This window comes from Phyllostomus hastatus, unplaced genomic scaffold (genome assembly GCF_019186645.2).
Source record: "Phyllostomus hastatus isolate PE091 unplaced genomic scaffold, TTU_PhHast_1.1 phas_contig_17, whole genome shotgun sequence".
Lineage (NCBI taxonomy): Eukaryota > Metazoa > Chordata > Mammalia > Chiroptera > Phyllostomidae > Phyllostomus > Phyllostomus hastatus.
In genome coordinates this window covers 4,946,169-4,973,231 of record NW_025333664.1, presented here as the reverse complement: position 1 = coordinate 4,973,231, position 27,063 = coordinate 4,946,169, and the positions used below count along the sequence as shown (strand labels likewise).

General features: G+C 50.9%; 1 protein-coding gene across 2 annotated transcripts in view; it reads left to right on the top strand.

Annotated features, from left to right (window-relative positions):
- The window catches only part of DOK5 (docking protein 5), a 126,200-nt gene extending 101,600 nt beyond the window's left edge, over positions 1–24,600 (top strand). For both annotated transcript variants that reach the window (XM_045833217.1, XM_045833216.1), the window contains 2 exons: positions 16,320–16,434; positions 24,124–24,600. In XM_045833217.1, coding sequence (XP_045689173.1) covers positions 16,320–16,434; positions 24,124–24,188 — 180 coding nt within the window. In that variant the 3' untranslated portion in view covers positions 24,189–24,600. The remainder of the gene's footprint in view (positions 1–16,319; positions 16,435–24,123) is intronic.
- Positions 24,601–27,063: the final 2,463 nt, after the last annotated feature.

Genomic DNA, 27,063 nt, shown 5'->3' with positions numbered 1-27,063 from the left:
ATAGGCATGCATCTGCCTCTCTGTCTGATAAATCTTCATCACCTTCCACACATCGGGACACCACAAACACAGACACACACACGAGCAGCCACAAACGCACTCTTGGGACACCTACCCCGTCCGTTGCATGGTGCGAGGAGCTGGGACTTGCACAGAGAATGATGACTTCTGACTTTCTTCTTTAAGAAGAATAAATCCACAAAATCGTGATGGAATGCAGAACACTTAAACAATGCGAATCGTGCCTGAGGCTGCAAACGCGTGTGGAGAGCCGCCCATCTGGAAGGAGCCGTGTTGGCATGCTGGGCTTGGGGCAGGCTGAAGATCGGTGGTGTGAGCATGTGGGGTGGTTGGAGTTCAACAGGGGGAAAGCGTGCCAGTTATTAATGTGATACGCCCCAACGCAGCCCTAGATTGTTCCCCAGGGACCTGTGCGGGTCCTGCCCTGGGGTTTTAGAGCAGGAATCCGCAAAGCTTTCTGTGAAGGGCCAGCGAGTAGAAGCTGGAGGCTTTGTGGACGAAGACGGTCTCTTGCAAGGCCTCAGGTGAAGCAACCGTAGGTCACACGGCACCAAATGAGCGTGGCCGTGTCCCCAAAGAAACCTTTTATTCAAATTTCATGCAATGTTCACAATTAGTGAAATATTTTTTTATTTCCCTTCCCAATTATTTAGAAATGTCCTTTTTGAACTAATGTAAACTTGGTATTCATTTCCCCATATGCTTACCAATTCTGGATATTGCAATAGAGATAGATAAATGGGTGGATGGAGAGATAGCTGGCAGACTGGCTGACTGGGTGGATGGGTGGACGGATGGATGGATGGATGGATGGATATTAGCTTGCTAGCTGTGAAGTTGACTTCAAGTCACTTTGAATTTATGGGGCAACATGTAATTGCATTAAGGTTGTGTAGCTATCTATTAGATGCCTTCAAACATCTGAGATTTTTCGAAGGTTCCTTATTTATCAAGCCATCAATTAGCATACATTGTTGTGTGCTTAAAAGGCAGGTTCTGCGCGAACATGTTTTCCATTTACAACCTTCTCATTACTTCTACTAAAAATTAATCAGAATTATGAGTAATTTGTTCAGATCATCCCCTTGCAAATTTAACTGGAAAATAACGTTGTTTGCTCTTCATTTGCTGTATGCTAAAATGAGCTCGATAAAATAAATGCCATTTTAAAGCAACAACAGCCCATTTTAGATGGAAATGAGTTTGCTTCAAAATGGATCTGAATCTCAAGGAAGTTAACCCGGGGATTGTGAAACGCTTCAAAGGAATGTGCTTGAATCAATTTCTGAGCAGGGGAGAAAAGAGATAACGTGCTAAAACCGATCAAATGACAACAATGAAACTGGCCACCCTCCCTGGGTTTACAGTCTTGAGATTTCCGGTTACTGGAAATGGATCCACACGGACCTGGCTGTATTCTCAAGTAGGAGCTGTGCCTGGGCCACTGTTGGCCTGCCTCTCTGACAGTCAAGGTCATAAATGGAGGAAGACGGTGGAGGGTGAGCCTCTGGGCTTGGCCTCATTATTAGGAAGCCCTCACCCACTGTGAGCTGACCTCAGCTACAGACGGAACCCCTCACTGTGGGACCCATGCCAGTTGCAAGTTGCAGCCTTGAGTGAATTGGTATGGGTCAGACTTGCGACCTTGCCCCCCAGAGGTCACAAAGAGGAGGCTCGTGGGATGGATAATAATAACAACAGCAAGTATTATCATTGCGGTCAGCTGAGTACTGGCCCCCCAGTGATGTCCCCGTGGGAACCCCAGAGCCTGTGACTGGTACAGACCGGGAGGTGTTCTGCACAGACTCAGATCCCTGGCTTCTCTGGAAACCAATCAAGAGTACCCCTACCTGGAGCCCACAGCCTCAGGTCAACAACTGTGGGGGCTTAGGCTTTGGGCACGGCCCCTGTCATGGTCTGTGGATCCAAACCACAGTCAGAGGAGGGGCCGCAGAGGGTGAGGACACGGGGGCAAAAAGGTCACAGGGCCATCTTACTGTCTTCCCGCCACGTGGTCTTCTGGGATCATACTTACTTAGTGCTCTGGTACTAGCTTTTTGATACTTTCCCTACTCTATGGTGTTTTGCTAATATGACCGTGTATTTATTGAGCACCTGCTGTATGCCAGGGTGTTTGGTAATAGTAGCCTCTGGGATTTATCAAGCCTCTTACAATATGCAGGACACTGCCCTCGCCTTTTCCCTGGTCACCGCTGTATCTGTGCGAGGTGGACTCATTCGTTTATTCTCCTTCATTTGTTCGTTCAAAACCGTTCCCGGAGGATGTCAGGTGCCCTGCCGTTACGTGCTGTGGGGTAGCTTGGTGATTGACAGGTGAGGCCCATGCTCCCCTGGGGCTTGCAATTCAAGGAAATATTATTCATGACTCTTGGCCTGAGAAGAGTCCCTGTCCCTGTCGTGTAGATGAGGAAACGTGCCCAGAGTGGCCGAGTCACTTGCCTGCAGCCGTAGAGCCCCTGACTGTCGGAGGCAAGAACACAGGGTCGTTGTCTCTGGTTCCTAAGCCTCTACCTGCGGCCAGAGTGCCTCGGCCCTGGGCGAGTTGTATCCCCGCTGAGAACCGTCTCAGTGTTTCCAAATTGCCCGGAAAATCTTTCAGAAATATCAACTTAGAGTATACCTAAAAAAATCACTGCTCCGGGAAATCCCATTTCTTTGGGTAGTTTTGGCACCGCAAGCTCATGATTCTCCCCTACCTTCTTGCTTTTGAAACTCAGTGCATCACTATTATTTCCTTGGAAGGGGGTGCTAGACGAGGGTGGGGCGGGCTGCACCAGGGGAGGCCTCCCTGTGGAACCAGGTGGACCAGCTGCCAGCTGCCTTGCCGGCGGAGCTGCCCGGACACGGCAGGGACAGCTCCGGGCTCCCTGGGGCAGCCGCTATTTTTGCCACCTCGGAGATCAGTGTCTATGGTGAAGTCTAATTTTGGAACGAGGAGTGGTGGTGTGTGGGATAGTCCTCATTCCACGACCAGGCCTGTCGTTTTTAGAATTTCTGCAGGGCGGGAGCGGCATCGTGGAGAAGGATTGCAATTTAGCAGACTCTCCCTGGGGCTGTGGGGAGGTGGGGGGGTCCCCAGGGGAGGGAACAGCTCAGCCCCACGATGACATCTCCCCACCCTCTGGCTGCACACAGGCTTGGGAGTGAAATCTGAACAGCTTTTCATTGTTTTCACTGGGTCGCCTTTTTTGTTGGTTGCTTGAACGGACAGCTTTTCTTCCAAACTTGGTTTTGCAAATCAGATTTGCTAACAAATTTGTAGAGTTCAAGTGAACGCCTTCCACAGTTCTGGAAATCAAAGTAACTTATAGCCAGTTTCATTTAAAAATGCTACGCATGTTACAGCTTGCTACACAATTTTTTAAATATAGAGGGCATCCAAGAAATAAAAGCTTCAATTTTATTACTATTCAGACACTGCAATAAACCCTTGCATGCTGGATATATATATGTGTATGTGTGTGTATGTATATGTATGTGTATATATTTATACACACATATATATATTCCCTTTCCTCTTCCCACAAAAAATGTTTTTAACCTTCTGTTTATGGGCTCTGGTTAATTGGGATTTTTGCTTTCTTCTTCTTCTTTTTTATATTGCTTAAAGCAATTATCAGCTTTTTCCTTTTCCTGAATTAAGCCCTTTTTATATCCTGGTATATTAATTATCCAAAACCCTTTTGACAAACACCTGTTTACTCCTTGCAAAACAATAATGGTAGGTCTCATTGAGAATACAAAATAGAGTATAAACATCCTTTCGCATCTTTTTTTTAAAGATTTTATTTATTTATTTTTAGAGAGGGAAGGGAGGGAGAAAGAGAGAGAGAAACATCAATGTGCGGTTGCTGGGGGTCATGGCCTGCAACCCAGGTATGTGGCCTGACTGGGAATCGAACCTGCAACACTTTGGTTCGCAGCCCACACTCAATCCACTGAGCTACTCCAGCCAGGGTCCCATCCTTTTGCATCTTTAAAAGGAGCTTAAAATTTAGATAAGGAGGCATGATTTATACTCCTCAAATCACGCGACAACAATATAGTCCTGTAAATTCAATTCGTACTATCTCTTTGGAGGGCAACTTGTCCTTATTTATCAAAATTAAACTTGTACACCTCTTGACCCGGCAACAGTCCGTCTGGGAATCTGCTCTGGGGACACGGGAGCAGAAGCGATGATGACGAGGACACGGGTGACTCTGAAGACGACGAAGTTCCCATCCTTGGGGGGCTGATTTGTCCTAACAGACGTAACTGAAAAACAGCTGCAGGGCCGCGCAGCAGGGAATACGTAGATAAATCACGGCACGCGATGCCGCAGGAGTCGTATGAGGCAGTTAAAGAGCATGAGGAGTCGCACGCGTGTCGCATCAAAGGGGTGTGAAGGACAGGAAGGAGCAGGAGGCAGGGGTAGGCAGAGTGGACGTGCTTGTATGCGCTTTGCAAACACGACTTCCGGCCGATGCAGAGGTACACGTCCTGTTGGCTGGCTCGGCGGGGGGGAGGGGGACAATGGCATCAAGGTCCGGAAAGGGTCTTTTATATTTCACTGCGTGTCTTTTTCTTCCATTTAATTTAAAAAAAAAATCATGGCTGTATGATTCTATTTATAGAAACAGAGACAGTAGTTGAACTTCCGGCACCTGGCCAACTGAACGGATCCCGCCGCTGGGGGAGAGGAGGGCTTTATGAATGCAGAAAAATGCACGATAGGAGAGAATGATTTTAAAAATAGATATGTCGTGGAGCTTAAAAGCTTAATCAGTCAAGTTTCAGGGGCTAGAAATGGGGTCTCCATGAAGGGGCAAGATCATCTTGTTGGCGTACCTTCGTACACCTCAGCCGAGTTTGGGGGTGAATAAGAGTGAGTTGTGTGCTGCTCTGACGGTGACGGTGTCTCATGGTTACTGCGCACTTGCCATGCGCCGGGCACGCTTCCAAGCACTAGACCTGTATTAGCTAAGCAGTAGACCCGTGTTAACTAAGTACTAGACCTGTATTAATTAAGCACTATACCTGTATTAACTAAACAGTAGACCCATATTAACTAAGCACTGGACCTGTATTAACTAAGCACTGAACCCATATTAACTAAGCACTGGACCCATATTAACTAAGCACTAGGCCTGCATTAACTTTTAAGCGTCAACGTGATTCTGTCCACATGGGCACAGCCATCCCGTGTTTGCAGGGAGAGCGTCTGAAGTGCGTACACCACGCTAGCAGTGAGGCAGCCGAGATTTAAACCCAGACCCCCGTTCACATTGTGGCCACCATGCTCTACTTGCTCGGCTAAAATTAAATTAATCGAATTAAGCCACCCAGCACGCCTCCTGAATTTATTAGATATTGAAAGAGGCTAAGTGGAATTAACCTGCATTTAGTAACAGACACTGAAGACAGATGGAACTGTTTATTCAGACACGATTGAGACAGATACAACTCGGGCTTCTTAGATTTGCTGCGACTTTTGTTCCTGCCTCTTAGGGAACAATGTCATTTTCTGAGCATGCCCCTTTCCATCTCTTATAACAACATAATCATTTGCAACGTGCAGTGGTGAGTTGTAATAATCTTCTCACCTGCTTATGAAATGCTGCCCTACCTTATGCCATTCCCCGCCAGAGCTGTAAGCTCTGTAATGTTACCATGGCCAGTGTCGAGCTGGTGGCTGTGCCCTGACTGCAGGAAATGGAAACACACTGAACATAGCTAACAGGTTGTAGTCTTGTTTAGAAACTCTAAAACTTGTGGTCATGTTTTAGACAGTGTTTCCGTAAGCAGGAAATAAATTGAAAGCCTGTTGGTAGCAGGACAGCAGGTCATGACATGAAGCAAAGGCGTTCACGTGAGAGCAGGGAGCATCTGGTTGGCCAGGGGGTATCTGGTGTGGCCAGGGAGCGTCTGGTTGGCCAGGGAGCATCTGGTTGGCCAGGGAGCAGCTGATTGGCCAGATGGGCGATGGTGAGCACTACGGTTTTTGCATTGCCAATCTCAGCAGAGAGGAGAGAGATGGGAATGGTGGCGAGGACCGAGACATGCATGGAATCGGTTCTGTGCCATTTTTGATCCACTTGGAGAAGTCGGGAAATACGCAGTTCACCCGCCCCCACCGAGGGCTGGCACGTCTTGTCAGAAAAGGGCCAGATGGTGTGTCTTCTAGACTTCACGGCCGTGTATGGTTGCCGCTGCCACCGCTCCTTCCCTTCCTCCTTCTCCTCTTTTTTCTTTTCAACTTTAAAAATGTAAAAACCATTCTTTGTTCTGGGCCCCGCAGACACAGGCCACCAGCACTTGGCCTGGCTTTTAGGCATTAGATACCAATGTGCTTGTTTAACCAGCCTCTCGTCCTCCGAGCCATGTGATTCACTTTCTCTCATCGGAGGTTGCCAAAGGCCAAGTATCCGTTTCTAAAGGCGTGCTGCGTGAACAAGCGAGGGACCGGCCAGGTGGTTTTGTGAGCATGGTGAGAAAGAAAAGCAGAGCCAGAATGCCCGTGGCTGTTCCCTCCCAACGCCCAAACGAGGCCCCAGTCCAGGGCGAGCCAGCCTCACGCCCTGTGGGAAGCAGGCCCTGGGGACCCGGGGTCCGAGTGTGCAGGTGGGAAGAGGGTTTCCTTAGCCAGGGGGCGCCAGAGTTGCCAGAAGCAAAAGGAGCAATGATTTTGTTTAATGCCCGTGACTGGGAATTCAGATGGCTCTGAATAAACACATGCAAATCACTTTCATTCCCCCTGAGAATAACGGTCTGCGTGCATCTGGTGCTCCGTAAAGTACCGCGCTTGGAAACTCCGCCCCAAATGGCTGGCCTCACGAACAGCCTGCGGCATCGAGGCCACGGCCACGGTGGGGCCGTCGTGTCAGCCAGAGCTCCCTGCTACCGTCTCTGCGGCAGTTTCCCTGGTGGGAAGCAATCTTTCTCTCTTGCCCCCCCCACCCCACCCCCTCTCCCTCTGAAGTTTAAGAAGTAAGCCTGCTCGCACTCTCTCTTTCCTCCCCTCGACAGTTCAGCACTGTTCTGTGGCAGCTCGGTCACATTTTGATGACAACAAGACCCATCGCTCTCCCAGCAAATGTCAGGTGGGGGAGAGGAGCTGGAGAGAGTAGCCAGCTCGCTGGGTGTTCCATGCCAAGTGTGTGTGGGCGCTGGAGTCGGCATCGGGTGCCGTGAGAAGGGGGGTCAGCGGGGAGCCAGGAGAGAGCGCGCTGGGCAGGGAGTTCGTGTCCACTGGACAGAAGGCCCTGGGGCCTCAGGGGTTGAGGAGCCTGGCCGAATTCCTGCTCAGTTCTGTTCCTCAGGGTGCCCGGGGGTGGCGGGGTTCCTGTCTCCTGGCATCCTAGACTGTTGCTGTTTCTCTAAGCTTTGGAAATAAACTCTGGGTATCTTTTATCACGATGAACAGGATATGAGCCCGTCTTGAAGGTCTTCGTAACACCTTTGTGACATTCTAGGAGAAACACACAGGGTGGTGATATGAACTTGAAGTTGGGGAGTCAGCGGCCAGATCTGAAGTCCTGGCTGGGCACCAGCACCAGCTCAGAGGCCTCGGGGCAATCTCTTCACCACCCTTAGTGTTCATCTCCCCTCTGTACGGGGGGTTGTATCGGTACCTGCTGTGCCAGGTGGGCTAAAACAAGTCATTTCTGGACACAGTGCCGGCACCTGCTAAATACAAATCAACTGCAGCGGTCATTAGCATTGACTTAATGATTCATTCGTTCCGTCAAGCCAGTCAATTCATCCATCATTGAGCCATTCAGCCCCCTTTTATAAGGTGCCTACTATGTGCCAGGAGTGCTGCTGGGCACAAGGTCTGCAGCAGGCACAATGGATCTTCTCCGCCTCTGCCTAGCTGAGGGTCCTCCCGTTTGTTGCCGAGGGAGCGGCATTGTGGAGGCGGGAGGTGCCCTGACCGAGGCTGGGCCTTGAACCGGCGCTCTGGCCGTCCCTGGTGGAACCCTGGGACGCAGGGGAGCTACGTTTGATTCATTTCTAGGTTTCCAGTCCCGGGTCGAGCACATGACCTACAGACGAGGCCCAGAGGGCATCAATGGATGGAATGAGTGAGTAAATGCTCCGAAGAACACCCGAGTGCAGGATTCATTGAAAGAGGGCGGGGCAAGGCCGGCGCCAGGGAGCCTGTGGGCGGAACAGCGAGTTAGGAGGCTGAGGCCAGCGGAGGGATGATTGAGGTCGGGACGGCTGCTGCTCCATCTGGCCCTGTGCTGAGCGTCTGCACGCTTTATTTGGTTTAATTTTCCCAACTGTCCTTGGAGGTGGGGACTGCTTTCTGAATCCTGTTTGAATTCATTCTTACATAAACACATGTATGTAAAATTTCACCGACTGTAAAAATACGACCACATCGACGATGATTAGTACTGTATTTTTTTCTTTTCATGATTTGTTTGCGGGTATGTCTTCACCCTCATTTCCCCCTCTTCAGCAACTCCTGAATCCCATCGAGAAGTTTCTACTGATCTTTGCACACTTTCCTCTGTGTCCATGCAATCCTGTATAGGACTCTGCCTACATACACACATAGACATACGCACGTACGCACGATGCGTATTTGCGGGTCATTGCTGGTTTTACACAAGTCTGATCCTATTACACACTTTAAAGACCACCCACCTGGTTTTCTTACTCAGTAGTCAATATCCCGTGGAAATAGTTAGAAGTCAAGTGGTACACAGGTCTGAGTCAAGGGTTGATAAACTACAGACCACGGGCAAAATCGGGCCTGCACCTGTTTTTCTAAGTAAAAAGTTTTCCAGGGACACAGGTACACCGATTCAGTTATATGCTCTGATGGCCACTTTCACACCAAAACAAAGGGTTCTTAGTTGGCCGTAGAGCTGTTTCCTACCTGGCCCTTGACCTTGGCTTGCCACCCTTGGTCCTGTTCATTCCTTCTAGTGGCTGCGTGACGTTTCAGGGTCTCGATGGAACATTAATTCATAAACCTGCCTATGGGAATATCAGATTTTCTTGCCACGAATAAACAATACCGCAAATAAGCGTGTATACATGCCTTTACATACTGCTTATTTAACTGACTTCCTGAACTTTATTTAACTGAGTTTCTAAAAACTATGTAACTATGTAACTGGATTTTCTACATGCAGGAGTAGAATTACTGAATCAAAGGACGTAAGTCATTTTTTTTTTAATTTAAATACGTGTCATGACATCACCTTCCACAATACGGACTACTTTTCAGTTTATTGACAGTAGTATTAGGTCCATTGCATGGAGGGGGAAACTGAGGCTCAGTGGCTCAGGGTTAGTGAGTGAAGAGTCAGTACAGGAACGTGAGGCCCTGGACTTGTGCTCCATGGGGACTGAAAGGAAGGAGCACCCAGTGGGACTAGTGGTAGAAGACAGGGCAAGGAGGGCCTGGGCCGGGTGACAGTGCCAGGGAAAGGGGACAGGGACACCAAGGGACCTTGTCTCCACCTTCAGTGAGCACCAAAGTCACAGGTCGCCGGGCTCCACCTCCAGTGTCCCAGAGTCTGGGGTGGGGCGTTGGAATTTGCATTTCCAACTGGCCCTCAGGTGAACCTGATGTCACTTGTCCAGGCATCACCCTCGGAACCCCGTGGCTCCTCAGTGACTCCGAGAATCCGGCTCCTTGGTCCCCAGACAAATGGGGCGGGAGCTAGAGAGGGCATGGCGCGGGACTGCGCACCTCGATGCCCTGCGCGCACAGGAGAAGTCACAGCCAGACTTACAGCCGTCACTCGCGAGCACACCACTGTGCAGAGAACGGAATCCCGTAATTTATCTGTTCTATGGGACACCACGCGGTCTTTCCTCGTGTATCCATCCGCAGGTGTGTTTACGGGGCTTCCCAGGGGAGCGGGAACCTGGTGTTAACTCCAGGGGAGCGCTCCTGCCTGGCCACGGGTGGGGGGAGGAGAGGCGGGCGCAGAGTCGCCCGAGCTGACCTCCGAGGCCCCCTGAGACTGACCACGGCGACCGCGTGGTGGCGCCACGACGATTCCAGCGCTCGCTCCACGTCATCCTCTGCGTGGCTGGGCGGGAGGGGTTGGCTCCTGCCACCGAGCGCGGCAAGGAGCGTTTTGAGCGGTGCGCATGGATTGCACCAGCCCGCTTCATCACGCAGAAAGAACTCCGAAGAACGCAGCGGGGGTAGTGATCGCTGTAAATGACTCTCCGCACCGAGCCAGACAAGATACATTCCCGAGAACTTTACAAGGGCGTTTGATGCACTCCAGAAGTACAGGTTTAGCTGTCAGGCCGCAGAAATAGATCGCATGTTCCACAAACACTTCATTTTTATCTTTTTTATTTCTCTCTAGAAGGTATGGTCTATGACTGCTGTTCTCTTTTATGGGAGACATTGGTCTGGATTTTGTGGAAATAAACCTAACATTTTAAGGTTCGGTTCAAACCATTTACTATTCACGAGCTACTTGGAGTTCTTCTCTCTGGTTAGACGTTTGAACTTGTGTTGAGGCTTCGTGGAAAACTCATTGCTAGTCTCCTTCGAGCTTCCCCGGCTTTCCCTTTCAGTTGCAGTTATAAGTGTCATATGGAGAGCCCTGTGGTGTTGGGGCTGGGGCGGGCGACCTGAAAAACCTCAGTGTGTGAGAAAAGGTGAGATGCTGACTTCGCTCCTGAAAGGGTCCCAGGGGCAGCTGCTTCAGAAAGACCGGGGGCGGGGCAAGGGGACAAGTAAGACAAGTCGGGGATACCTCAGTCACCCAGCATCTCGTTGAGCACGAGTGGTGTGGGCCAGGGTGGCAGTGGCCTGGGGCGGGGGTGGTAGGAACCGCTGTGACTTTGGATACATTTTGGATTTTGGAGACACAGGATTTGCCGACAAGGGAGCTCGTTTGCAGGGCAGAGAGTGAATAAGCAAGGTGGTCTCAAAGTTGTTGGCCTTTCTTCCTCTTTAAACGGAGCAACAGGCGGAGTGGGAGAACTGTTTGCCCAGAAGGAGAGGGGGCCGGGGCAGGGCAGGGAGAGAAGCGATAGTTCAGTTTTGTACACGTGGAACGAGCGATGTCTACCCGGCATCTGGGTGGGGGTGGGAAGTGGGCTGCTACGTGCGTGCGTCTGAGGTTTCGGGGAGAGACTGCAGTTCCAGATACGCCCTTGGGAGTCAGCAGAGTCGGGGAGGGCGGTGCTTACACCCATCCAGTGGGGTGCTCCCATGCAGGTCCGTGATCGCAGCCCCTTGATGTTAGAATTGATACAGGGCTAATCATAAATATCGCTGATGTTTATGGGGTCCCACTATGAATCATGTACGTTTTTGGAATTAGTTGCAAATTAGGAACTGTTTTCTCTCTCTTTTTCTCACTGGCAAGATTTTAAGGAGTCAAGGAGGTTAAACAACTAGCCTAGAGTGGTACAGTTATTAGTGGCAGATTCCAAACCTCAGCCCAGCTCTTGGCCAGGTTTGAGCTCTCCTTAACCACAGCGGGGAACTTTATTCCCAGAACCGTTGATCCAAAGGTGATGAGTCACATAAGACAGTGGTTCTCAGAGTGGGGTCCCTGGGCCAGTAATGCTGGAATCACTGGGAAACGTAGCAGAAATACAAATTCCCGGCCCCCAGCCCCAGAGCAGGGGCAGGGCCCAGGACTCTGCATTGTCAGGAGCCCCCCAGGTGATTTCTGTGCTTGCTAAGGTTGGAGAACCACCGACTGAGGGTCGGGAAAGCACAGGGACGTTGTGCGGCATTACTTGCCGAGGAGAATCAGTGCGCAGGCCAGGCGGACGTGGTTCCGGAAGCCGAGCGGAGAGGGTCCATGAAATCGGAGGCTCGGCTGAAAGAGACCGCTGCGTCCGCAGTAAAAGGAGCGCGGAGACTTGGAGATGGTGGCTTCTTTGGAAACCCGTTTGACGGTTTCTCTCTTGGACTGAATTGTCCCGGCCGACTCACCTCGGCCCTCACTGTGTGTTTAACATAGCCACGGGAAGACAGTGGTTTGTACGCACTTTCTCAGGGGAGCCAGCAGGCTGGGGTGAGCGCTGGAAGTCTCCGGTTGGGCGCACTCGCTGGTGCAGCTGCAGCTCGGACTCTAGTCTCAACCCCGTTACCCGCACAGTGACCCCCCCTCCCCGCCCCCCTTTAGCAGGCGGAGCGCAATGGAAATGGCGATACGATTTGCATATGCAAAGGTGCTGCGTCAGAGGCCCCACTCGAGCAGCCCCGTGGAAGTTGGAGTCTGCGGAGGATGGAGTTAGGTCTGGAGGGATCACCCTCCCAGCAGGGTAACTGAAGCTCGTTTCTGAATGGATCCAGACCCGAGTCACAAACACGCCATATGGTGCCCACGACTGACTGTGGCTGCAAACAATTACATCCTGTCGTGCTGTTCAATTTCCAAACACACCATTCTCCGCCGTAGAAACAGTTGGGTTCCAGAGAAGGACCACGTGGCGTGGCATTCATTGCAGCTGTGACTCAGCGCGCTGCTCCGCAGTCCTGGTCTCACACTCCCCGCGTCAGCCAGTCCCGATGCAGAGCACAGAAACCGACAGGGCACGGGGCCCTGGGGAGGACGCCCGCTTTTCTTTCCTCCCCGAGAAGCTGTGCCCAGCGCTCCTGACAACTCTTCTCTCTCAGGACGGGGGATGGATGGATCCGTCATTCTAAGGGGAGGGCCTTGGCGATCAGCACTCCCCTCACCGTGGGTTTTGCTGGAACGTGTGAAGAGGGATCTGTCTGCGTCCTTGGCAGTGATGGTGACAGGGGACCGTGCCTGGGTCCGTTGTCACTCAACTTTAAATGTTACTTCCCCTGGGACTGGGAGCCACCCACTAACTCATACGATGTCGTGCTTTTTAAAAAATCCTTTGCACAGCACAGGCTGCTATCCGATTTTATATTTTCGATGACAGCTTTATGGAGATATAATTCACATAACATACAGTGCGCCCTTTAAACCGTACAATTCAGAGGTTTTAATGTGTTCTCAGAGTCGTGAGGACGCCACCACCCTCGATTCCAAAACACTTTCATCACCCCCAACAGAAATGTGTTCCCTTTAGCCATCACCTGGCCTTGGGCAACCGCCGATTTAGCTTCTCTGCATCTGGACCCGCCTTGTCTGGGCATCTCCTGCAAACAGGAGTACGTGATGTGTGGCCTTTGTGTGTGGTGTCTTAGCCTGCACTTGAACCTCATTCCTTTTTATGGTAATCCGATTACTCTTACTAGTTTAGTTTCATTATCTGTCTCATTAGAAGGGCAGTTCTGCAGAAAGGAGAGTTGGAGGCTGGGAGAAGGGGAGGGGTGTGTCCCACACCACACAGCCCCGGGAGAGCACCCTGAACCGGGACACGGGTCTCTGGCCCTGTGGTTACTTTCCTTCCCTGGCAGCACCGTGACCCCTGGGTCTTCAAAGGCCAACCCATTAGAGCCATCGGTTATTTAGGCCACCGGGCAGTTTCTGAACTCGCGTAGGCTAGGTCAGGAAGAGACCGGGGTGTGTCACTGCTGGGCAGGGGGACAGTTTGAGGACTGAAGGGTGAGAAGGCACTAGACTTGCAGCAAAAGCTTGTCTTTGTTCCCTGGTGGGATCCTGAGCTAACGCTGCTCGTTGAATGCACAAATGTCACCCTGCGCTCAACCCGCACCGTGCCTGTGCCCGGAAGGGGATCTTCCCGAGGCCTTGCATCTGCTCATCATGTGCGTGGCAAAGTAGAAAGAGGAAGAGTCTAATTACCACGTCCCCCATGGCCAGGGGAAGCCATGTTCATTTCACCTGGACCTGAAGCTTCCGCAGGAATCAGCCTTGGGCTCCTGGGGGGGCTTCTCATTTTCTGAGTTGATGAGGATTTATTTCTGCAAAGTATCCCCCGCCACCCGGGCAAAGGCTGGGTGCATTCATTCATTCATTCATGCATTCATTCAGCCTTCCACCCTCTGTTTGTTAAGCCTCCAGAGGCCCTGGCTAGGTGCTGGGGATAGAAATCAAAGATATAATCCCCACGCAGGGGGAGTGCATGCCTGTCCTGGGGGGCAGGTTAGTGTAGAAGCCGTCCCCAAACTGGCAGTGATCGGACTACGAGCAGGACTTGGTGTCTGGGAGCGGCGTCTGGTGTCATTAAGGGTGAAGAGATGTCAGCCACCCGGCGCGGGGAGGTCATTCCCGAGCTGACTCCCAAAGGGAAGGGTGGTCTTAACCCGGTGGCAGGTGGGGACAGCTCTCTGGCTTGGGGAGCAGCGTTTTCAACAGCATGGAGGTGTGAGATTGGGCGCCCCCTGGTGGCTGGAAGCCAGCGTTCCCACCCAAATGTGTTTCTGCATTTTCTAGAACCCGCGTGAACCTCCAGCCTCCAAGCTGTCTCCCAAAGTGACAGTGACTGTGGTTATAAACGGGCATATATTTTGAGTGATCTTCCCATAACTCAGTTTTTCCTAACAATTTGCAAAACGGGAGGTTTTCCGGGAATGTCTCTATCACGTTATTGCCGAAATACCTGTACTTATACATGTTGTGGCTGGGGTAATTTTTATTGCTCCCCTTGAGTGTGAAAGTACTGTATTTATTTTAAAGGAAAACCAAAGTGTGTGAAAGTGTGTCAGGTTTTTAAAACAGGAGGAGAGTCGGGGGAGGAAGGATATAATTCTTCTCTCCAGATACCCCAGGTTACCCAAGTTGAACTTAAAAAATGTAGTGTTAACTTACATTCCCACCAGGGGGCGCCCACGAGCCCCATTCCAGTCCCCCTTCACTAGTTGGCGCTACTTGACAACGATAAAGAAAAACGAGGGTGGATGCTCTCCTTGTTTTCATCAAATCTACTTCCTCAGGCCTCTCACCCTTTGAGAATTCAGACATTTTTTGCATGAAACAAGACTTTTTCATCATTTTCCTCCCAAGGCAATGAGAATGCTCCTGTCATAAAATAAGCCGTCCTTCCAAAGGGTGGACAAAGAAGCGGGGAGGCAGGCCTGGCCGCGGTCGCTGTGAGACGTGACATTGCTGTCGTCTCCCCCTTCTTCCAAAGTAAGCTTCCTAAAAACGCGGCCACAGCGAGCGGTGGTGCAGAGATGTGCATTCACAGTCACATCGAGAACAATTCCAAGGGATGGCTCCTTCCCAAACGTGGTTCCCATAGCAAATTAATTTCTCATTAAATTAAATATAGCCTCTCTTTTTTAAAAAAAAGATTTTACTTATTTATTTTTAGAGAGGGAAGGGAGGGAGATAGAGAGAGAGAGAGAAACATGAATGTGCGGTTGCTGGGGGCCATGGCCCGCAACCCAGGCATGTACCCTGACTGGGAATCAAACCTCCGACACTTTGGTTCGCAGCCCGCGCTCAATCCACTGAGCTATGCCAGCCAGGGCTAATATAGTCTCTTTATAGTGGGAAAGTCAGGTAAGCACACCTTGAGAATTCAGTCCTTTTTCTCTCTTCAGTGTCTTGCGCTCATGCAAATGCGGTCGAATGTGAGCAAGAGTCGCTGGGTTTTTCTGTGTGTTCCCTTGTCGTTCTTGGATTGTGAGAAATATCACCTACAGACAGAGATAAACAGCCACAGGACTTTTCTGCTTAGCTTTGTTCTCAGCTCCTTGCCCATTTCAACTGAGAGGCTGTGCGTAAGGAAGTCAGATGTCCTCCCGAAACCTAGCGCCGTGTAATTCTTCTCGGGGACACATTTGGGAACGGTGCTCCTCTTGTGATAAGGACCGAGAAATCCAATCATCACGCATAAATGCAGCCATAAATTAAATGATCTTTGGAGCAAATGGTTATAACCTTTTTTTTTTTCCAAGTTCAGTCTCATCAGGCACAACCATGATTTTGGTCTCCAGGGCATGAAGTCTCACATTATTTTGGCTGTACCGAGTGACTGTTCAGACATTTTTTTCCTAAAACTACCATGCTGATGACTTGTATAGAGTGGGGAGTTTTCTTTAAAAAAGAAAACTTTACATGGGTTTTGCAATTAATTATTAGTAATATCCTCCATTTCCCCCCTGTAGCCAGTCTGTGCTAGGCAACAGGCTAAGCGGGTACCATTTCACGCAACACTCACACGAGCAATTAAAATGGCCAAAATAGCCTTTCCCCAGATTGAGCGGAGGGTTCCTTTTTCCTGGATTAAACCTGCCTGCCTCTGGTTTGCGGTTGCCGAGTTGCGTGTTGGTGCAGTCAAACCAGGAGCCGAGCAATGGAGACTTACGTCGCCTCGGTGGGTCTAGAGCGCCCCCGCGGAGTCCCGCGCGCGGTGGGGTCTCTTTCCGCCGCGGTAGCTGACGCACCTTTCTTGCCTTGACACAGCTGCAGATGAAGATGGGCGAGCGGGCCGCCTCGCTGAGCACCATGGTGCCTCGCAGCGCCTACTGGCAGCACATCACGCGGCAGCACAGCACCGGCCAGCTCTACCGCCTGCAAGGTAAGTGCCGGCGACTGGACTGTGTGGGGGCGACGGTGGGCGGGTGGAGAACTGCGTGCGCGCGGGCGAGGCTGCCAGCACCCGGCCGCCCTACCAACGAGGGGGGCTCCGGTCAGCGGTCAGCCCTCCGCTGCTGGATGCCAGGCTCCTGGGCCAGGGGCGCATCGGGGTCTCACCCCCCGGGCACCGGCTCTATCACGACATCCTGGGAGAAATGGGTTACATGCAGATTCTCGGGCCCTGCCCCTCAGAGATGGAAGAGCCGAAGGATGTGACTTTGCACAGATGCCTAGGCAAAGATGTCTGGCCTGGGCAAGAGATCTGGGGTCCCCTCGAGAAACAGTCCGGTGGATGGGCCACTAACTGCGCCAGGATTCCTTGGGAACTTGCTAGAAGCGCAGATTGTCGGGCCCCTCCCCAAACCTAAGGAGTCAAGGACTCTGAGGGTGCGGACCAGCCATCCTGGTCCCCCAGGTGCGTCTCAAATTTAGGAACCGCGTCTAGGGGAAGAGAATGGGCTGAGGCTGGGAGTCCCAGGTTCCAGTCCGCGGTGACTCTGCACAAGTCCTAAGACGCCCCTCTTGCAAAAACGCGGTCCCAGAGCCAGGGTACAGAATGCACCAACAGGAAAATTCGAGGAACGTTTCCTTAGACATCCAGAGGCGGCTGTTCATGTGTGGTGGTCTATGGGAACAGCGGTGCGTGCATCATTTGTAAATAAAGAGGCCTGCGGGGGAGCCTTGGGAAAGGACTTTCCACCCACGGGCACTAGACGCCAGGACCTTGCCGCCCCTGCGCTCTCCGCTGCTTCTAGCTCAGACGCGGGAGCGCGCTGAGCAGCCAGTGCGAGAGCCAGTGGGGGCGGCGGAAACCGGCCCGGCCGCCAGCCAGTGCGGCTCTGAGCCCTGGTCGCCCAGCCTGTCCCGCAGCCCCCTGCTGGGCGTTTCTGCCCCTGCACAGCTCTTCCCGGTGGCTCTGCAGTGCCTCCCAGACTTGACTGTAACCAGCGTGGGACTCTCTGGTGACGGGCACTCCTGAGATGTGGCGGAGGGCACCCCGCTTTATAGCCGTTCGCATAGTTTTTGTTTCGTGTTTAATTGCGAGGCCCCTTGACTCAGGACCGGCTCCTCCGAGAAGCGATAATGCCAAGGCGGGCGGGGCGGCTGCTGTGTCTTCTTATCCTCCCAGGGCCGTGCTCGGGGCAGCCACGAGGTGTGGCGTGAAGAGGGCACCCAGGGCATTTCCCGTGTCGTCTTCACGACTCCAGTCTCTGGTCACTAGGGCCAGGGCAGGGCAGGGCAGGGCCGGGGACCCGGGAGAGCTCCGGAATACCTGTACGCCCTGAATGCCGGTGTGTGCGCATGCGTGCGTGAGTACGTCGCTAAGCAACGGACGCCTGAGCTGGCCTCCAGAGACCCAGACGCACACAGAGTTGGGTTAGAGCCCCGTGTCGCAAATGTCCTCTGTTCCGTGTCATCTTCGGAAACTTGCAGTGTTTGAATCACGCCATCGCAGTTGTGGCCATATACATACATACCCCTTTCACTGTTTATCTAATTTCGTTCAGCCTCATCCACTTAAGTACATTTATTTTTTTTAAAGTGTATTTCACTACCGTCTGCTGTTGTAGCAATTTCTGATGTATAATAAGGTAAAGCACATGAACGTACATTCACGCAAACCTACTGAATGGCTGTGCACCTTGACTCTCCGCACATACCAAGGTAACCTTTACAAAAAAGGGGGGTCTTTTTAGACTCCTCTTGTCCTGAACCCACAAGCAAGTTGAGAACCAGTGGGATGTAGGCGTCACAGAGAGGAAGTTGGCAAATGGCCTTAATTCCTGAGATGCAGCGTGGCACTTGGAGACTTGGCTGTGTGCACCAGCGGTGACAAGCCGAGGTATTTTCCTAGATAAATGCCGTGTTTGCACAAAGACACGGCGAGAACGAGGGAGTCCTGAGCACTTACACTGAGTTGTGACTTCTGAATTGATTCGTGGGTATCCCAGAGCTTCCAGATCTTCAGGACAATTTGGGCAGAAAATGTCCCATGAAGAACACACTCAGATTACGATCCTTAACTAATCCAACTGTCCTTAACCAAAATAAGTACACATTCCTGAGATATACTCTGAGGCCAAGTAAGGGTCTTATTGGGGCCCTGGTTGCATAATAATATTTTTAAAAATCTTTTTTTAAGTTGAAAGAGGATGTTTTAAGTACTGTTTGTGTGTGGTTTGCGTGCTCCTGAGGTATCCATGACTACCCCCCCAACCCCGTTTACACCTGGACACAGCTGCTTCTCAGCACGCTGACGCTGTGTTTCAACAGCAGCAGCAGCAACCAGATTTGCACATCCGCCTGCACGTGCAAAGCCCTTGTTGTGATTGGAAGGCCCCTACAAGGTGGGCAGGTCTGGGAATGACCCTCGGGGACTGGAAACCCACAAATCCCAGAATAAAAACAGGGACCGCCCCTGGTGGAAGTGGGGCAGGGGGATGGAGACCACCAAAGACAGAAATCCCCATTCTTTAAGTAGGTCCTGCTGTTGTTTCTATCAAAACGATCCAGCTACCAACCAAACAACTGCTCACAATTAAATTCGGGTTTAAACCTTTATCGTTAGGTTTATTGTGTGTCATGGTTTTACCCATCACTCAAAAGTAACGAGGTATTACCGTAAAATCAGGTTCAAGCTTGCAGATCCTGGCTTTCCAAATGAACACCGTGGCGGTAACTACTTACGAGACAGTAATGGGAAGAGGGTGGTGGTTCAGGTTCGGATGAAATCAGTGAGGACGAGGGTAACTGTCACGGGATTCCCGCAGAGACGACGGCTCATCAGGCTTTGTGACTGACCATTAAAGGGTGTTAGAGATACTCTTGTCCTCGGGTTTGGAGAAGATAATTAAAACTTTAATTGTTGGCTTTTCGTTGCCTATGACGATCTTCATTGAATGGACACATTTTTTAAAATTAGAATTCTTGCATTGTTCCTGTTTTGGCTGCAGAACACACTCCATGAAATACTCCACGCCCCTGGAATCTGTTTATGCAGGAGAATGGCGGTGTCTCTGCCTCCAGATTATTATTTTGCTTTGTGGTTTGTACTAGTTATTTCATCCGATGATTCATTGTCACGTATTTTTGTTACTTGTGTAGGAATTCGTGGAAATGGATTTTATCTTGGTATTGAATTTGTACCAATGTTTACTGAGATATTCCTCGCCTACATGTTCTGTGTAGAGTAGACCACATTTATTCCATCGTGGGGATTGCTTTGCAGTCGCCAGAGTTCCTTGAGATAGTGTTGATGTGTGGTCTGTGTTGTATGGGGCACGATTTTTCAGTAATTTGTTCTCTTACAGAAATATAGTTCACAGACTGTCTAAAATGGTCTTGCATATTGGGGGTGGCCATTTACACAACAAATAAATGGAATAAGTGTATCTATTGTTCCATCTCCAACTACCTGCCTTTCTCTTTCCCTTCCTCCAGCCCCTGGTGGTGGGGGAGGGAACTGAAATCAGGGAAAATTAGTTACATCAGGGCCCTGTGTGTGCCACGTGGTGAAACTGCGCGGTACATAGTTTCTTCTGGTTCTGCTGGTGTTCGTTTATGGCTGGTAATTTCCCTGGCTGAATCACCCACCTTAATGTAATCTCGGTATGGGAGAATTTATCTGACTGGAGAAACTTTTCATTTCCTCCCTAAGTCTAGTCTTGTGGTGTCCCCTGCTGGCTGGTTTTGGAATTGTCGTTTTATTATCATTGGTGGTGGCTGAGAGGAATGACTGCTAATACGTGGTTAATGCATTTTCACTCCTCCTCTCATCCCATTTTCCCGTTGTCACATAGAAACCCCCGCTACAGTTAGGCATATACAGGACCAACGTGTCAAGGAGGCTTCCCACGAAAACTGGAAGAAATTTATGAGAGCGAAGCACTGGACCAGTGTATGTTGACACTGTATCCGCAAGGTTTCTTTAGGAATGCCTTGAGTAATGTAACTGCAGACTCATCTTTTGTCCCAGTTGTGTTCTGTGTCATCATAAGCCTGGTAGATGTCCCCCTACCCCCCCAAAAGTACTGATGTCTAACAAGTTTGGAGGAAATGCCATGTGTTAATTCTCCTTTTTCGAAATTCAGCGTGCAAATCAACATGTCCAAGGCCCTGAGATATCTTGCAGGAAAAAATCTGTTTAACGTTCTTTAAACCCGAGATCTGCAAATTTGTCGACTAGGAAACCTCTTCTTTCCTTTTTTGTACAAACATGCCGCTAGTGAAGGGCTGGATTTGTTCCTTCCAAGCGAGACCAGGCATTCTTGATGAGTATCCTTATAAAAGCTACCCTTTCTTGAAGACCTACTGTGTGGCAGGCTTTGCATGAGGCCTGAAGACACATGATCTCATTTCGTCCTCAAAACAGCCACCTGCGAGAGTGTCATATCCATTTGCAGCGAGGAAACTGAAAACTTGAAGGGCTGGTAATGTGTCCAAGATCATCTGTGTATAATAGTCAGTAGCTGAGGTTTTCACCTCTCCATCATTCATCCACTCATTCATTCATTTTGTCAGCAAATGTTTCTTGAGCAACTACTTTGTGCCAACCATGGTTCTAGATGATGGAGAGAGACTGGGGTTATTAGATGCACCTGTTTCTGCCCTCCTGGACCTTGTAGTCTAAACAGTCAGTAATTCAATTCCAACTTGACACACACCACCTTGAAAAGAAAGTGTTTGTTATAGAGAATAGGGAAGCAGAGCTGTTGGATTGCGGAAGATGATGAAGGCATTTCTTTAAATGGAGTGGTCCCAGGAGGCTGTCAGCATCTCTCCCGAGACCGGCAGTTTGAGAAGAGGCAGCCACACCGAGAGTGAGGGAAGATGAATCCCTCTGGGAACACCGGCAAGTGCAAAGGCCCTGAGGCAGAAACGAGCTGGGAGGTTCAGAGAGCAGAAGGCAGGCGGTGTGGCCGGTGCAGAAGGGGCGTCAGGGGGCAGCTGGGGGCTGGTTGGTTCTCCTGCCAACAGGCAGGGTCGGCGGGAGCGGGACCGTCTTCTCTGTTTCAGTAAAGGCAGAAACCGAGATGCTTGGAGGTCAGCATCACGATCACGTGACTGGGGAGTGGCGGAGGTGGCGTCTGAACTCCAGGGCCCTGACGCCTGGTCCTGGGCTGCTCCTTATCTCAGAGGGCCTCGTCTGTGAGTGTCTCCCAGCGTGCACCGTGCTGTGGAAATAGCTCCTCCACAGGACTGGGTCCAGCCCCTGTGATTTACATACGTGTTTTAAGGACGATAGATTCTGGGAGCACGTGGCCACTTGGGTGACATTAACATGTAGGTTTTCGATATCCATCCTAACACAGTCACAGACATGGTGTCTGCAGCGGTTCAGACAGAAGTAAGTCATGGTTAAGATCTGAGCAAAAGGGAAAAGGTGATGAAGAAACCAGGCTCTCAGACTTGCCTGTCCGTTGGGCCAGGGGGGACATGCCAAGAAGGAAATGGGAAATGGGCGTGGGAGTGGCGGGTCCCTGGTGAGCCACCAGCCTCATTTGCCGAGGACCGTTTGCAGTCACCTCCTGTCCGTCCTGCTGTGGCCGAACACAGGCCAGCGGTACCTCCCAGTGTCCCAAGAGCGCGGGTAAGAAAGCACCTCTGTGGGAAAGCCCACGGCTGCCCGAATAGCAACGAGCAAGTCTTATGAGTCTTGTGACCTGTGTAGGCCACAGAGCAGGTCGGGCCCGGATGGGGCTGCAGGCCGGTGCCGGCTCCTGCCCTTTCTGTGACCTGCAAAAACATCAGAACATCTTTCGGTCCATGTCCCAGCTTTAAGCTAAAAAGAGCATGCAAGCCAAGCTGGAAGGATGCAGTTAGCCATCGTGATGGAAGCGGCGGTGTTTCCATTACCGCCTGCCCCCAAGTGCACACTCCCAGTCGCTCTCCTCAGACACTCGGGGAGTCTGAGGAGCCACAGTCAATGGCACAGAGAAGGGCTTTGCACTTGACCGAGGATTTGGATTTCGCCTTGATACTGGTGGCATGCTGTCTGCTTCCTGCAGGACATTTTATCAAGCTATCGTAAGGCCGAACCTGGCTTTTGACTTGCAGTAAAACTCGTTATTGCTGGTGTGGAGGTGTCGGGGGGAAGAGCTCAGAGTTCCTGTTCGTAGTCACTGGGGGGCTGAAGAAGTGGTTCTGGCCATGGAGGGTGTTTCACTATTCAGGATTTCTCTGACAGTCCCTGCTGTTGCGTGCCAGTGACCATGTGACTAGATACATGATTTTCTTATGGTTCAGATCTGAGGCGTGTGAGTACCCGACTCTGTGATTCTTGTTCTCCTTGTGTTTTGGTGTTATGCCCGCAGTAACTTGCATAGGACTTTATTTTTAAGATTTTGTTTATTTATTTTTAGAGAGGGGGGAAGAGAGGGAGCAACAGAGGAAAAGAAACATTGTTGTGAGAGGGAAACGCTGATCGGTTGCCCCTAGTACAAAGTACCGGCTGGGGACCGAACCGGCAACTCAGGCATGTGCCCTGACCGCGAATCAAACCAGCGACCTTCCTGTTTGGGGGCTGATGCTCCAACCAACTGAGCCACCCTGGTTGGGACCACATAGGACGTGAAGGGGGTGTGGACTGAGGTCTGTCAGAGGTCAGAGAATAAACTTGAGGGCCACCGGCCACCCCCCACTTTCTCGCTCCGGCCAGTGTTAGACTACAGCAGGGTTCCGCGTGTGATTGGGCGGGGCGGGCGCGCCCTCTGAGCTGCGGTCCTGTCTCTGTGATTCCCGGCGTGACCCCCGCGTCCGGTTCCCGGGAGGCCTGCGCGTAGGGGCGCCAGGTCGTTCTGCTCAGGTGTACGTTTTACACGCACCGTGCGCATGTCCTGGCTCCTGCTCACCTGCGCCAGGAGATGGCAGTAAAACCTCTCGTTTTTATAACGTCAAGGGCTCTCCCCGCAGGGATCAGCAAACGGGGGCCAGCTGGGGGTTTCCAGCCTCTCCCGCGTCTGGCAACAAAGGTGTGCTGGGAACATGGACGCCCATTTGTTCCATCCATTTGTTCATCCGCGTACATTGCGGCTGTCTTTTCGCTACCGGCAGCGGAGCCACCGTGAGACCACGTGGTCTGCAAAATGCACGGCTTTTAGTGTCTGGGTCTTGGGAGGAGAGAGTTTGCCATCCGCCTGTGTCACAGGCGGGGGCTGACAGTGGCCTTGTGTGCCACCTTCCTCACTTTCTCGGTTGGTACCTAAACCTGAAATCATAAAGGCCAAATGGGTTTTAAGAAGTCCTCCTTTATAGCAAGATTTCCTAGGTGCCATGAGTATAATACCGTCTTATTTCTGGTCAGGTTTACAAAGAGTGTCCAAGCCCAAAGTTTCCACTGTCCTATGACTTTGCCTCACTTTTCCTAAATGGCCTGGGTGTTCATGAAAATGAAAAACCTAGGAAAATAATCAGTGGTCCGAGGATAGCTCCCTGCAAAAGCCACATGCAAATGTATGTTAATCACACCGGCTCTCGTGGCTCTCATTTGCATATCACTGCGAGTGGCCTCTGGGAGCAGTCAGGGTCCTATGTTACTTATGTTCTGTTCCCTAGACACCGGTGACTCGCTGATCTGATTGTGGGCTTTCTCGACATGTAACCGCTGTTTCTCACATTCTTTTTGGAAAAGATGTCGCCAGTCCTCTGAAGCTTCATCGAACAGAGACTTTTCCCGCCTACCGGTCGGAGCACTGACAGTAACTGTCCGGCCGTCCGTGTGACCTGCGTGGGGCGCGCCAGCCACCGATCCCTCCAGGACGTCCCGGGACAGCAGCGAGAGAAGGAGAGAAGCTTCCAGCCCTGGCTCATCCTGTGCTCTCATTGGGAAACCGCAATACAATGTCTGTCTCTCCGTTTTTCCTTCTTTTCTTTTTGTTCCCTCTTTTCGTTCCAAACAAACAAACAGACCTTAGTGTAATTGAAACATGCTCTATAGATCTCGACCTCTTGTTCCCCGCGCACAGCAGGGCACAAAGGAGTCACTGTCACGCAACGATTTTCTATTGTAGATACCGTGTCCCTTGCACTTCTCAGAATCTGTCCTTTTGTGGGTTCTTGTGACGTTTCCTTCTGTGTTTCAATTGTGCGGCAGTCGGTACTGACAATAAAATGCCTCTTCATTATTTGCTACTTGTGTATGCAGTGTTCCTCCGTTCACACACACGGTGTCTGTCCCGGCAGACACTGGCCATCATGTGTGGCTGCATTACCGGTCAGTGAGACCAGCAGGTGGTTAAACCAGTGCTCTGGCTCAACCTTACTTACTACGTTAAGAAATTACTTTTCAAAGGACCCTTTAATGTTCTTTACAGGGTGACAGGTTTCCCCCAGTCTTCCCCCCTTCCCTTTGTGGAAAGCCTTTATTTTGCTTGAAGTCCCTCCATCAAACGTTTTAAAATAAGAGATCGTTCTTCCCCCGGGTGCTGTCTGGATTCTGGCAAAGTGCGGTTTCCCCTGTATCTTCAGTGTCTCTGAAGGTACGTGAGTCTTTTCCTCTCCGGCCCTGGGCACGGTCTGGCACGGCGTCTGATCCAAGGCCGACCATTTGCAGAGTGGCCCTCGTTCATTAACCGGGTCTGTGCTGAGCACCTGGTAGTCTGGGGCTCCGTACAGATAGAGCCCAGGTATCCTGAGAGAGAAACAGACACAGGCCCTGTCCCCAACGACCTGAACCGCAGAGGAGTTCGACAAGGAAATGAGGTGGCCATTCCCTTCCAGAGTGCCGTCTGCTAATGGGCCCCCGGAGGCAGCGACAGGGCCACACAGCCCCCCAGGCTGCCCCACCGGGGAACTGACTCTCGTGGGCTCCCCAGGCTGGAGCTGGCACACAGCTTCACGGGAGGGCAGGGATGGTGTCTGCCAAGGTCACGGCCCCACGTGAAATAGGTGAAATAGGGCACATCCCGTTAAATTTGAATTTCAGATGTGCAACGAATAATCTTTCACTGTAAGGGTGTTGCGTGGAACATAATTACGCTTTTTAAGAATGTCCATTGTGTGTCTTAACGACAAGTTTGACTGGCGGGGCTGTTTTTCTTGGCTAAGCCTGGCGACCCTGTTTCCCAGGCCCTAGAACTGTGCCTGACTCACGGCCCATGTTTGCAAAACACATGCTGAACAGATGGATAAACAAGTGAACGTCTATCTTGGGGACAGAATTCATTCTAAAGGAGGCAAGTGAACGCTGAATACCAGTATACAGTTTCTCAGTCCCCACCCAGCACAGGGTCAGGCCCTTCCAAATTCATGATTTTCACCAGAACATATTATCTTGTATTTTCTAGGAAAAAAAATGTTTTTACTAAGCCCCCAGAAAGGGCCATAAAAAGGTTTATGATCATTTATGGTCTTTCCCAAAAGTGTACATTTTCCCAGAATAGAGACTGACCCACGAAACCCCAAAGGCCCGGCTCAAATCCTTCTGAGTGTGTCTGAGTTACTTGGGATTTCCAAGGATACCGCTGGTCAGCGGTGCAGAAATATCAGGGAAGGAGGGTTACGCGGAGCTGAGAATTAATTAGTGGATTAAGGATATGTAAATGATTTGTTGCTAATGGCTTTGCTGGCCTGCATTTGTGTTGCAGCTACTTTTCGCATCATTTAGCTCCTCCCCCTTCTCCCAGGTGCATTCCGATTCAGCGCGCACAGATTTGGTTCCCCGCGCGTATCTGCTAATTCGCCCACTGTTCATTTCCCCGACTCTGCCTGGCTCTTACTTTATCTTCTTTCTCTCCTAAAACCGTCTCACGAGAGGCTCCCCGAGAGTCCCAGGGCCTTGGCAGCCCACGTCAGGGATTAAGTTGAAGGAGGAGATAAAGGAAATGGAATTAAAGAAATAATTATAATTTTAATGAAGTCAGAATTGCTGAAGCAAGTCTAAAGCTAATGAATGGGCAAAGAAATGTTGCTGAGTGGAGTTCACCACAAGTCAGAGCCTCTTTTAGGACAATTTTAAAAGAGGAACGTATTCACGAAAGAGTGAGCGTTCTGTAATTAGGGGATCCTCACGGCCTTTATGTATTGTCCACTGCTGCTCCAGGTGCTTTCCTTGTGTTGTCTTCCTGGGCCCCCACCACAGCTCCAGGAGGTCAGTATTACTGTTCCCATTTTACAGATGAGGACACCGAGCCTTCAGGCGTCTTGATAAATCTAAATAAGATGCCCAAGATCTCTCAGCTCTGTTAAAAGGGAAACTGGGGCACATTACAAATTTTAACAGGTTAGCCTTGGCCAGTGTGGCTCGGCTGGTTGGGCATTGTCCCACAAACCAAAGGGTCGCCGGTTCCATTCCCGGCCAGGGCACAAGCCTGGGCTGGTTGCGGGTTTGGTCTCGGTCGGGGCTCCTACGGAAGGCATTCAACCAGTCAATGTTTGTCTCTCGCGTTGATGTTTCTCTGCCTCTCTTTCTCCCTCCCTTCCCCTCTCTCTGAAATCAAAAAATGTAAAAAATACACACTGAAAAAATAATTAAGAGTTTATTTGAGCGCACATGGATTTGCTGTGGTTAGAAGGCCTCAGGCACAGGAGCTGTGGGAGAGGTCGTTATAGACTAGGTGTAGACAGAAGCAAG